The 13,539-nt window shown below is 33.9% G+C and overlaps 1 protein-coding gene across 1 annotated transcript in view; it reads right to left on the bottom strand.

Moving 5' to 3' along the window:
- Window positions 1-13,273, bottom strand: part of LOC128894060 (tyrosine-protein kinase receptor torso-like) — a 296,503-nt gene extending 283,230 nt beyond the window's left edge. Inside the window, exons 1-17 of the mRNA XM_054155492.1 lie at window positions 12,790-13,273; window positions 11,311-11,356; window positions 10,599-10,741; window positions 7,764-7,890; window positions 7,379-7,477; window positions 6,907-6,977; window positions 6,530-6,701; window positions 6,212-6,375; window positions 5,377-5,506; window positions 4,234-4,367; window positions 2,541-2,769; window positions 2,062-2,234; window positions 1,769-1,868; window positions 1,623-1,688; window positions 1,129-1,202; window positions 512-726; window positions 190-327 (exon numbers count right to left, since the gene is read on the bottom strand). Coding sequence (XP_054011467.1) covers window positions 190-327; window positions 512-726; window positions 1,129-1,202; window positions 1,623-1,688; window positions 1,769-1,868; window positions 2,062-2,234; window positions 2,541-2,769; window positions 4,234-4,367; window positions 5,377-5,506; window positions 6,212-6,375; window positions 6,530-6,701; window positions 6,907-6,977; window positions 7,379-7,477; window positions 7,764-7,890; window positions 10,599-10,741; window positions 11,311-11,356; window positions 12,790-12,885 — 2,177 coding nt within the window. The 5' untranslated portion in view covers window positions 12,886-13,273. The remainder of the gene's footprint in view (window positions 1-189; window positions 328-511; window positions 727-1,128; window positions 1,203-1,622; window positions 1,689-1,768; window positions 1,869-2,061; window positions 2,235-2,540; window positions 2,770-4,233; window positions 4,368-5,376; window positions 5,507-6,211; window positions 6,376-6,529; window positions 6,702-6,906; window positions 6,978-7,378; window positions 7,478-7,763; window positions 7,891-10,598; window positions 10,742-11,310; window positions 11,357-12,789) is intronic.
- Between the last annotated feature and the right edge of the window lie 266 nt (window positions 13,274-13,539).

Raw genomic sequence — 13,539 nt, 5'->3', positions numbered from 1 at the left:
ATTTCAATGAATGTTTTCTTCCTATTTATTTGAGACTGAAATACCACGCCAAGGCTCGTGCCCTCTTAATTTGGAAAACACTGCGTTAAGGTAAACATTCTGTTATCAAATTTTAAAATAAGACTGAGGTATGTATATTTAACAAATTAATTTTGTAATTTAAAATTGTATTTTAAATATAATATTTACAATTCGATTCCACAGCTCAGCGGTCGTTCCATCCTGTAACCAGACTTCAGAAGTTTCAAAATGGTATCAGTAGGAATTCCTGGATATGGGACAGCCCCCATGGTAACAATTTCCCACAGTAAAATACCGAAAGACCATCTGAAATAGAAACAGGCAGCTAATAAGAGAAATAGGAAACATTCAATCACGGAACAATCAAGTAATTCAAATGGTGTTGAAAAAAATTAATAAACTCATGAAAATAAATTATATAGAATTTATTTTGTGAATTTAATTTATGAAATTTATTTTGTAAATACTTATGATTAATCAGCTAACTTACACGTCGCTCTGTGTTGTGTAAAGTTGATGTGTCAAGGCTTCGATTGCCATCCACTTCACAGGCAACTTGTCATTTCCCTTCTTTTTATACAAGTTCTCTTGATAAATGTCGCGGCTAAGGCCGAAGTCTGAAATTTTTGCGATTCCACCCTCGCATATTAATACGTTGCGCGCTGCCAAATCACGATGTATTATTCGATTCGAAGACAGAAATTCCTGTAAATCGTTTTTCAGTTTTTAGATGTTCAGTCAAATTAGATGTACAAGACGATTGAACAATGAGAAGGTGATAACGAATGATTAAATAATTAATCTAACAACTGTATTAGTTAGCAAGACTTAATGATAACGGTAAGTACTGCACTCTGAGATTAATCAAATTTACGTTTCATGTACAGGGTCAATAAATTTAATAAATTATATGATATCATTATAATCAATATGAAAAAGAATATATACTTTTAATTGCATTAATGAGGAAGACTTCAGAATGATAACGGCAAATACTACATCCTGAGATTAATAAAATTTACGTCACATGTACAGGGTCAATGAATTTAATAAATAGTATGATAACGTTATAAGTCAATATGAATAAATAAATAAATACTTTATTACCATTCCTGTGGCAATTTGTCTTGCAAAATTTAGCAAATCATTTACCGTAACCGTTTCCGTACATTGTCCTATGTCTACAATGGAAACAAAAATATAATTAAACGAGAAAAAATATTAATCTAGCATTAAAATGATAAATTTTTTACTTTCTGTTTATTGATTCGGGCGAATGTATTTTGTTTATTTGTTCAACATATATATTTAAGAGTATATGGCGCCAATCCCCAGTATATAAATTATTTATAAATTCAAATCTGCCATAGTATTAATGAAGTTAAATTATTTAACGAAGATGAGACACGGTAAGTACTATTTTTTAAATACAATTTCACATAAAATCCAAACAAATTTGCAATGCGTATGCAAGTCTTTCAGATACAAAACTGATCAACTACGTGAAATAAACAGCGGAGAAAATTGATACTATAAACCTTTATTTAAAGTTGAATATGTTTGGAAAACGAGAAGGCTCATACATATAAATGCCCAATTACCTTGTTGAATATCATACAAACGGTTCGAAATTTCACAAATGTTTTGATAATTTCCGTCGTTTCCACCTAATTAACAAGAGAAAACATCAAAATATATTCAGGAAATTTGTCACATCATCGTTTTAATTCATCTAAATGGTAAATACCAGATCGATTTAAAGAATCCAATTCGTTAGAGAATGGACCTTCGTGATTTTTGAACCTTTCTCTCTGATTAAAGGCAGCGCTCATTATACTTTGCCATATCTAAAAATTCATCAAGCATTTAACAAAGGAGTATATCTATTTCGAATCATTACGAGATACTATTATTCAACAAAATTAAAAAGATTTAATCTGGCACTAGCATCAGTTTAAAAGCAAACATATTTAAAAAATTCCTCTGTTCATTGTTTACTATAATTTATTGGAGAAGGCAAATGCTACAATATTCTCTCACCGTTCTCAAGTAGGTCTGTAAATCCCCTTTGCAACAATACTCCACCACCAGTACCATTCGATTGTACAAAACACACCAACCGATCAACGACACTATATTTTGATGTTGACCGGTGCATTGCATCATCAATATTTCTTTATGAAAACTTTGTACATCGTCCATGCTTGGATTCTCTGCGACGTAACATTAAACGTTCAAATTATTACATAGATAAGAAAGAAAAGAAGCACAAGAAATAATTGTTTCATCCATTACTTGATTTACTTGTATCGAGCATAAAATAAACGATCATAGCTCTCACATTCGTATGATTTGTGGTAGCGATCGTGTTTAGGCATGCAGAAAAAAAAGGAATGAAATTTCTTTATTTTAGAAAAAATCTAGAAAATCTAGACCGCAACGGGTTAAAGTGTCTCTTAACGTTGGTAAATGTTTAATAAATTCATGTGTTAAGCTACGAAATAGATCAGTCGTTACACCTTTGAGCATTTTGATCGCCACGTCTGTAGCATTGCCGAATTTATCACGCAACGAGCCCAGCCTTACGATTCCGTACGCTCCGCTACCAATAACACTGTCGAGTGTCAACATTTTTGGCGACAGTTCGAATCTATCGTGTACGAACGAAGTATTGTTAACGTCATTCTCAAAATCTTTGCACAGCAATTTCGTTGCATTTTCTAGGGGCGTATCCTTCGGGCTGAGACCCTGCTGAAGCAATTTAAAGGGTAAGGCCACTCCAGAAATTTCGAAGAATCGATTTTTTGTTTGTTTATTAATATGTCGCCTTAAAGCTTTAAGAATAAGAAAAGCAATATTTCATAGCTCGGGGAAATCTGAAAGAGGTCGTTTTCGAATGTTTTCCCAAGGCATCTTGTAAGCGCGCGTCAACCATGCGGCGAGTACACAGCGCGCTTTTCTAGAAACTACATTTTTCAAATCGGGCGAAACGATAACTGCTACAAATCTTGTCGGATTCTCCTAAATTTTTTAGGGTGACGTCTTTAATACATCATCTAGTAAATAGCGTATGAATTTTACGATAAATTGTAAACTTTTTCTTTTACAATTTTTCGATGAAATTTTCGGAAAGTAATTGTTTTTTTTTTTTTTTTTTTTTTTTTTTTCTTTTATTTGTGCACCATTTTTCGAGAAAACGGCATTTTCGAATTTTCACACGCCGTCCACTAGCTATTAGTGTCTGCTCAATCTTTTCGCCCGTTTGAGGCCTCGGGTACAGGATTCTTTGAATTCTTGGGTATCGAAGCGGCAATTTTAGAAGAAAAAACATATAAAAAAAAATTTCGTTCAACACATTGATACGCATTTAATAAAATACTTTTTCACTGCTTTTAATTTTCTGAACAAAATTCTCGAAATTAGTTTATTCTTGGGGGACCTGGAGTGGCCTTACCCCTCAACACGTTCACGTCTGTGCATCGGACTACAAACTCATTAAAGGGTTACGTGAACTTCAGGAGACTCGATTTTATCAATTCTTTCTAATTAAACACATTCGTGCCTCTTTTTAAAGTTTCCTTGCGCCAGTGGAAAGTATCGTTCACGAAAAAGTTTGAAAGAAAGGCTACTAAAAATACCAATGGAATTGATATTTATATATATGCTGATAATAAATAAGACATAAAAATAAAAAATACATACATGATGTAAGAATAAAAATTTTCGTTGAAAGGACGTCTTTTTATATTTTTCTAGACCCTCGTGTTTGATTACAAAAAGAAAGTTTAAGCAAATTTGAGAAAACTCGACTGTCACTATGTGTAGCTTTTTAAAAATAATTTTTCCTTTCACTTGCTTTTCGAATCCTATTTTTCATCGGTATAGAAGTATTGGTTCGAAGATAATCCACGAAGTCCAGCTACGTGTAACTTCATAATTGTTCACAATAATAATGAATATGCGAATTTATTCTTATGCCATAGTGAACGTGTTAAACAGATTATTCATTTTTAACAAGATTTTAGCACTCGAATTCCTCTTAATTTCAAACGATTGAATGTCACAGTTTCAAGACATGTAATTTTCCTAATGGAATATTATTAATAATTGCCTAGTATTCTACTAACCGTTGTCAGATAAAATTAATACGTGCAATTAATACATGCAATTTCTTTGCAAATATTCAAAAAGTATTTAGATGACATTGCTTACCTCGAAACGAGTGCATTCCGTCGAAAAACGTTTGTTTCTTTGCTCGTAGTATTGGAAAGAAACCGTGCCAATTAGAATCACAATTGCAATCGATACAGCTACTCCGACGAGTACGCGACAGAATATGTTTATGGCTGCAACAGACATAATGCAAATGTATAGGTAGTATTGTTGTTCTGTGAGAAAAATTAGTCCAGACTTGACGCGTTATATCAATGTTGTGGAATTGTCGAACTAAAAAGAGCGAGTGCCATCTAGAATCAGTGAGCACATGACTGTCGTTGAAATTGGCGCGTGCAGAAAAGTACTGCGGGCAATAAAATCTCTTTTTTCCACCGGACCACTGACTCGCTTATTATACTATTACCCAGTCAACCTTTTAAGTTATCAAGGGGGTATTATTGTCTAAAAGTTTGTTTTTTCGGTAATTTTTAGGAATTAATTTTGCGAAAACTATCAAACCTACAGTACCAGAGTTTTTTATGCATAATAAAACACGTTTCAACTAGCGACACAAATTTTTATGAAATACTTGATTGAAATCTATATAAGTTATGCGCTTGTTATGCAGGTTGTGGCGTGAGACGTTCGTTCAATCGAGCGCACAGGCTGTGGCGGTTCTAGTTGTCTGAGACAGAAAAACAAATATTTTTTTTCAATCTATATGAATGTAGTTATCGTCTGAACTAGAATTAAGTAAGTAGTAAATTTTTTATCGGAATCGCAGCTGTTTGAAAATTAAGGTTTAACTTTCCCGGGAAATTGTCAACTAAAATATGAGAGCAGGGCTAAAATATTCAAGCTATCGGTATAATTCTTCAGTTCAGACCATAGGCGATGGTGCCCTCGAAATGTGTGTAAAACCAGAAGTCAGTCGGTCCAATAGTTTATGAGAAAAACGTGCGCCCAACTTGAAAAATGTCGTTTCGAGAATAACGCGTTTAAAGTTTGCTATACATTTAGCACCAATACTAGTGAACAGTCTTTAAGCCTCTGTAACTATGAGAGCTCTACGAATTTCAAATTAATATTTTAGAGGCACTTTCTCGAAACCCCAAATGATAAGAATAATGCAAAAGAAAAAAGATCGAATTTTTAAAGTTTCTAAACGATAATACCCCCTTAACAATAAAAGTTATCTACTTGCGTGTTTATCGTCGAGACGTTTGGCGATCCCTGTCGGGTAGCTTGATCCTCCATAAGAGTCAGCGATGATGTCCACCACATACGCGGGTTTCAACTTTACGTTTGAGAAGGTAACTGATGTAGTATTCTGTAAAAGAACTATTCTGTATTCTATAACAACTAATTACATAAATATTTGATTTGATTGGTGCAAAATTGGTCCTACAGTTTTTGTAACACCCTGTATATATATATTGACCAAAGCTATTTAGTTTTTTTCTTCTCTTTCATTAATTTTCCTTAGTAATTATTTACTTACAATCCAACTTCAGATTTAAAATAGATTTTACTGTAGAATACAGTAAAATGTATTCTAACTCGTTCGGTAGCTCTTTTAAATAATTATCGTTAAGTTTAATTTTATAAATAAAATAATAATAAGTATGAAATAATGATAAAGCTACCAAATTAATAAAATACACTGGTAAAGTTTGGTTGGACGTTACAGATATATTATAATATATCACAACCTATAGGTTGTCCCAAAAGTTTCTTTCGCTTTATTAATAAGTAATACATGCACAATAGTTTATGTTTTATGTTACATCACTGAATTGTGCACGATTCATTTTGCTCCATTACTGTTACAATATGAATATCCATGAAATTAGATTGTCTATTTATAGAAACACGACCACAGAAAATAATTGAGTGGAACTCGCGAAAGAAACTTTCGAGACAACCTAATACAAGTCAAAATTATACTAATTAGACAACAGTTATGTTAGATTAAAGTTGTCCAATAGAACACAAAGGCCGAGCATGTATCAATTAATTAGATAATTTTACTAACGCCGGGTACGACACGAAGGTAATATTCTTGTTCATCTCCCACCTCGACTTGTACAGTGTAATTATCTGGCTCCAGTTCAGGTTTATCCCAACTGACATTAAGATCATAAAAATCTCCGTATCGATAAATATGCGTGGCTTGCAACCCTTTCACCATTTCTGGAGCTGAAACGCAAACTCTTATCTCAATTTCCGAATTTTATTTTAAAAACTTACACCAAAGAAGTAACAACTTCTTACTATTTACGAGCTCAATCATTTCGCTTAAATAATTAATCGATCGATTGACGATGCATTCAATTTATTTTCACGTACTCACCGCAGATGGTTAAATTATTTGGATAGTACGTTAAACAAGGTTCTGTGACTATGTACTTCGACTTATCTAAACTGCGTCCTGTGTCACTTTTACGATTGTTAACCGAAACAATGGTTACGGAGCTGTTTCGATTGAACATCAGGTTTCCTACTTTGAAGCGAAACTCTGGCTTCTGTGAAAAGAAGAGTGGCCAATAAAATATTGGTTATTAAAACTGATGATTAAAAACGATTGCTGGCAATTGTTATGAGGCGATCAGTACAAGTAAGTATTAACACTTAGCGTCGATAAGAATAATTTTCTACACACGCTATTACAGTGTATGAATTACGTTTTAGTAATTATTATTATAATTTAGTAGCTTTAAGTATTATTACATTCTCCATTACGAAGTCCTCCAAATCGTGTTCTCCACGCCAGATTACCACGTCGTATCTGCAACTGCGATCTGCAATTATGACGTATACTTGCTTAATGTAATGTATCTATTGCACGTAAGTGTCGATAAATATTATTCGTTTACTTATACCTGCTGACGATTTCACATGTTTCTAATGAGAGAATCGTAAACCGGACAAGTCACACTTTCAAAAATACAATATTTAAAAGTAATACCACACTTTAAAGCAAGCTTTTATTTTATCGACGTCTCGACTCCTAATCATTTCAGTATTAAACTAAAAAATAATAGGAAGTCAACGTTAAATTTAAGCAAATAATTTGCAAATAGTTTAATTGAAATATTAAAATAATGAACATCATTCTCCGTTGCTTGTTCAGCCTACTTTTTGTTAATAATGCGTAAAGTGCATGAATATATCGAGTAATTCGTAAACCCTCAGTTATTACCTTCCGCTGGTTCGAAAGAAAATTCTGCGTGTAGATTACACTCGTCGGGCTCTAGATTCAGCAATGATATATTTTTCACAGCCAGCGGTACATAATCAGCTGAAAAGAAAGCGTAGAGAATAAATCATGCGGTTTTTCGTGCACGATAAACTAGACTCGCTGACGAAATGGCCAGCGTATACGAAATTAATTAACTTGAAACTTATTATCCATAATAAATAAATCTAACGAAAAATACAAATTTTATAAATGTCTCGTAATATACGAGATAAATGTATTATTTAATGAAAGCGAACGACAAAAATTTGTTGTTTCTCGAGACATTAAAAAGCGTAAATTTTATGTGGTAATAAAATTTGTTTGTCTTTCATAAATAATAGATTACTTTTGTACGTTGAGAAAATGTCCGATGTTTGGGGATTTGAAACTCCATCCTCCGATATTTCGTAGAACCGAAATTGGTAATCGGTACTCGAGGATAAATTAGTAAATGTTGCTAAACTGCCTTTGGTCTGTAAAATAAATTTACTATATGAGATGCATGAGAGTGTGTGATTTCTCAGCATCGATTCGTGGTGAGAAAAGAAGTCACAAAAGTCCTTCCTTAAATTCTTTGTTTATAATTGATTTACATTTTTTGATCAAAACTGTATCATAGAACATCATTTTAAGCAATGTACGACTGTATTTTATATGTAAGAGCTGTATATTTACACTGGAAGATTTATACAAGGTGTCCCTAATTTAACAATAAGTGTCAAAACTTTGGTAGAATGTTAAGCACCGATAAATTAAGAAAAAAAGGCCTTTAGATCCTTGACATTACTCTCGAGATACTTCTTTCTGCACTGCAGCCACGATTCGGCTTCTCAGTTAATCTTTCGAGTTGATTGGTATCAACTAAATCTTCTACTTTAAAATTCCAAACAATAAAAATTTACAGCATAACGTCAAGTGTTTACATCTGTTTAGAGTTTTGAAGTAGAAAATTAAGTTGACACCAATGAATTCGCGAGAATAACTGGGAAACTGAATCGTGGCAACAGTGCAGCAAGTATCTCGAGAGCGATAACGGATAGTAGATGTCACGTATGCATTATTGCAAGAGGTCATCATTTTAAACCGAGTCTGCATTAAGGGGCTTGGAACATCAAAAAATGAAAAAAAAATCACTTTTTTAAAAAAAAAATCACTTTTTTAAAAAAAAAAATTTTTTTTATTAAATAAATATTACGGGCTTGGCCCGTAGTTACATCGATATAGTACATCGATCGCGCCAATCGTAAACATTACGGGTGTTACGAGCCAGGACGATAGCGACGCACGTGTGAGCCCTGCGAGTGGGTTGAATTCAAGAATCGAAGAAGATACGATTAGTCCTGTTTATTTCAATGGATCCAAAGATTGAGGATGGAGTAGAAATCGCAGACGACTCTGACGCGAAGTCAGGTAGCTGCTGGGAATTGGTATCTCCCAATTAAGGGTAACCGTAGGATCGGTATCTCCCGGTAAAGGGTAACCGTTGGGAAGGTTAGGTAAGGATTGAATCGTATCGTTGGAATATAATACGCGTCGTGGATAAAGCCTCGCTACTATTAATTCTAAACAAATAATAACTCGAGCGGTAAAGTTATTATGTTGTGGGGACTGGTTAGGATTGCTTATTCCAATGGTGAAGGTTTAATAATGATTTAACAGACCTTTTAAGGTTAACAAATGATTATATATTCGAAACTGAATAATTCTAATAATACAATTGTACAGCGTCGTGTTGTCGCGGTTAGTGTATGAATTTAATTACCTAATTGTTGCACGGTGTTAACGCACTGGCGATGCGGGGGTTGAGAATGCTTCTATTGCCAAATCGAAACCGGCTACGCGGATCTATATGGTTGATTGTGATACAAAAGGGAACCGAAGCCCGATCTCACTGAAGCACTCTCTGCAGATGATCAACGTGATGCTACTCTACGTGACTCTACACGTAACTGTTTCGTTCTAATCCCCTGAGTAACGAAAATCATGGGTTTATATACCCCTAGATATTGATGGGGGATACGTCAGTGATTCCCATATATATGGAAATTTGGCGGTTGAGATTTTCGTTACTCAGAGGTGAACATCTGTGTGGCTTTAGGGAAAGTTTAGATAAGGGTTATCCGCGCAACGCGAGTTAAAAGATGATTCCGAGAAAAGTATGGTACAACTGCAGGGTGCACTTCGGTAAGACCAGACTCCACGTTCCAAGGGTAGATAAAATAAATGAACGCGAGCTTCGAAAAGAACGGGTGTGCATACGTAACACGGACATGGCCCGTAGTACGACGGTCGCGATTTGTAATGTGATTACAATCAGTTACATGTTATTCTTGGACGCTAATTTTTCATTATTGATTTTTGTATAAATACTGATTATGTTTTTGATTTATGTTATATTTTATTAATTGATAATAAATCTTTTGTTGTATTATATCTACCACAATTATTATTATACATCAGGTTGTAATTACTTATCAAATATTTCACAAAATTAAAACAGTTGTATATTACACGTACGGTAGTGCGCAATTGGTACAACTTAGATCCGATTTGCCGAACCGCAGAATGACTCGAAGGCTGAGCGATCTTGTTTACGTTTTGGGCCCAGGCTGTTGGAACGTAAATCGTAGGTTAAGGGGTTAAAGCACTGCTTTTTCGGAAATTTACTGTCTTCTTTACCCTAGAAAACAGTACCCTATGGCTGTGACCAAGGTACCGCGTCTCCGGTCTTCCGCAAACTTGACTGTCGTTGTTTTCTCTTCGAGGAAGTTGTCAGTTGTATTTCCTTATACTTTTTACAGTTTTATCGCGTTCTTTTTACTAAGTTCGTGTCGTCGAATTTTTTTGTGAAAAAAAAAAAAGAAATTTTGTAAAAAAAAAATAAAGAAAAAGTGATTTTTTTTTCATTTTTTGATGTTCCAAGCCCCTCAAAGAAGTGATAGCAAAATAATGAAGTGTAAATACATGAGAGACGAAAGACGAAAACTGTTTTGTTCCTTTTTCATGATTTTCTCCGAAACGGAGCAAAAACGAGCAAATCTCTAAAGGCCTTTTTTTCTTAATTTATCGGTGCCCTACATTTTCCTAAAATTTTGACGCTTAAATTCGGGACACCCTGTATAAAAGAAATTTGTTTTTTTTTTTGTTTTTTAATGAGATAAAATTATAGATTTCTTTTTACCGCTTTTACAGAGGTCCAATTATGTTCGTGCATCCTCTGCTCGATAATGTACATGCCAGGATTGAATTTTATCATCATCACGTCGTTGCCAGTGCAATGAAGACTTGGATCGGCTATGGTATCTCTGTCCACTTGTAGATAAACTATTCACGAAAGTTGGTTTTACAAAAGACGGATAATTTAGACTAAGAAACTGGCGACAAGTAATTTCAAAGCATTTCTATGACATCGGATGACTAATAAAAAATTATTCTGATCACTGCATAGAAATACATACATATTTGCACAGCAGCAGTCATGTACATACATGGGTACGACTATCAATTTTTAATTTGTAACGAGTGATCATAATAAGTTTTTGTATTTTACTTTATTTTTAAAACATTCAAATAAATGCACAGTAATCCCTCGATACACCGACTCTTTTTATGGTATTATTAAAATAGTATAAACTTTAATCTTCATTCATTCATTTCTGGACAAAAGTCGTTACCATCCCTCGTTAAATATCATCCACGAACCCGACTATTGACCTCGTATCGAAAAATTACTTCATTATCAATCTAAATTAATTTTATTTAGATAAGATTCCAAAGTAATTTATGTCTAGTCATGATTATTAAGAGCGTCTTTATTTTAATTAACTTTATCTTGACACAAAAACTTATTAGATACTCACGTTTTTAATTAATTATGAATTTTAATTACTTACGATCGATTTCATTTACGTATTTGTTACAAGCGTTCTGGTAAGTTTCCTGAAAAAATATCGGCTTACATAACAATTACATTTACAATTTAAGTAGATTTACAAGTTAAGAAGAATCTGTTCTCGAAACTTTGTACAAATTTATTAAGGAAGTGAAAATGAAACATCACGTGGCTGGGAATTGTTTATAGTGCTGTGAAATAGACTTCGTTTGAGATTACGTAACAGTTTTGCTCTGTAAGTAATGCAATTGAAGTTTATTTATAGTCGCCACGAAGGTGATTTTTTTGCTATTTAAATATTAGGAGAAGGCGCAGAAAGCGGACTCGAGAAAGAGATGTAAATATATCCAGGGAACGCTACTGAAAAACAGTTTCATGGGGAATTTATTCAAAATGATGGAGATTCCATACGAATACATTGATGTATACAATGATGTATTTATATATGTTAAAGGTATTCAAGAGCAGGAAAATCTGATCGATCCGCGCGCACGATCCCTCCATCTTGGATCGTTGACGGAATTTACAATACGTCACGAACACACATTCACGACCTTTTTCTCTTGCAAGATCAAACTCGAAGGACAAGTAAATTCATTCCTGTTTTCACGTTACTCATATTCAGTTTATTTTTTGTCTTTTCTCTTATGGAAGTGTTTTAAGTTTAAAAACAGTTGATCATTTCGCGAGGAGGTAGTTGTACACCTTAACAAAGAACAACCCGATAAAAGTCGTTTACTGTTACTTGTTGAGTAAAAACTAGTTAAGTTTGTATTTTTATGTAATTTTTTATGCTCAATTACAATCATTAAATGACGTAGTTATTAATTGACTTTAATTGATTGTCACTTGAAGTGTATATTCAATCCGTATATTATTAATATATACTCAATTATATTGTTATAATTATATCTCACTAAGAATAACAGGACCAATTTTGTTGCATTTTCAATATAATCCTATGGCATTGTATGTATTTCATAATTGTCTACGAGCAAATGTAATAAACGGTATTTTCATCAAAATATCAGTTATCATTTCTGCTTTATTAAGAAACGAAATCCTAAACTCCTTTTACACAGATCCTTTGTATTGTTACACAAAGTAACAGACGAATACGTTAAAAACTCGCGCTATTTAAAATTAAAATCTCGTTATTAAAATTCGTTAATAATTTATTTGTGTACTTTAATCATATCGAAATTAAGTCGATATCAGCAATAATTTTCGTACTAGATTACTATATCCACAGTTACGAACTAGATTATCCACATTTACTCTAAATAAATTCCAACAAAGCAATTAAAGTGTTACTAAGTTCATCGACGACAGTAAGCTCGCAACTTTAAACTCACTCGGCTCGAGTAAAACTCGATTCGATCAACCGTTTCGTTTATTTTGACAGGCACAACCCACGCAGTGACTTCGCGTCACGAATTCGCGCCAATCGTATCTTTTAAACGTAATTTCTTTTGCTCACGTTAAAACTGGTCATCAGGCATTCGATCAGCGGTGAAAGTTCTTGATAGGCGAATGCTAAACCAGCAATTGCCCAAAACAATAAAAATCGATGCATCGTATATTACTGTTTCACTTCGAAGATTATGGAAATCACTTGATCGATACGTCTGGGTATTTATTGCACTTAAAAACATGAGAATCGGAGACTTTAACGCAACTTCGATTACACTTTAACCACTGTGAACGGAATCAATTTTTTGTCGCTAGCCTTTCGATGAATTTACAGGAACCGAACACCACTCGTCGCGTAAGTCGCGACGTAAGTTAAAATTGTGGTCTTTTGGCAAGCACGGCGTGCGCGACTATAATCCCTACCCACGGTGCCGTGGCTACCCAAGACGGATCACCGCTTGCCTATACTGACTCCGCATCGACCAATTTTTTATTCTCTCAAGTTTTATCTTTTATCGTAGCCCAAAGATAATTCCACGTACTTATCCAGCTACTCTGTTTGGAATAATTGCATTCGTGATCGTTTCCGTACGCTGCCGCGTGTACTAGCTCTATTTGCATTGAATATTCTCATATACAGAGTGAGACGATAACGTGGAACGTCCAGCTTGAATATTTGGACCGTTTATTTTGAAAGTGGTGCAACTCCATTTTCTCTTGTTTCGAGAAAATGAAAGGTTAACATATCTGTCAATTAAAAAATTTAGGCAAATTATATGAAGTCTGGCAATGTTTCTACCGTTTTATCAATATGTAA

Source organism: Hylaeus anthracinus, unplaced genomic scaffold, assembly GCF_026225885.1.
Source record: "Hylaeus anthracinus isolate JK02 unplaced genomic scaffold, UHH_iyHylAnth1.0_haploid 3, whole genome shotgun sequence".
In the NCBI taxonomy this organism is placed as follows: domain Eukaryota; kingdom Metazoa; phylum Arthropoda; class Insecta; order Hymenoptera; family Colletidae; genus Hylaeus; species Hylaeus anthracinus.
The sequence above is the reverse complement of the archived record's forward strand: the minus strand, read 5'-3'. Positions and strand labels throughout refer to the sequence as shown.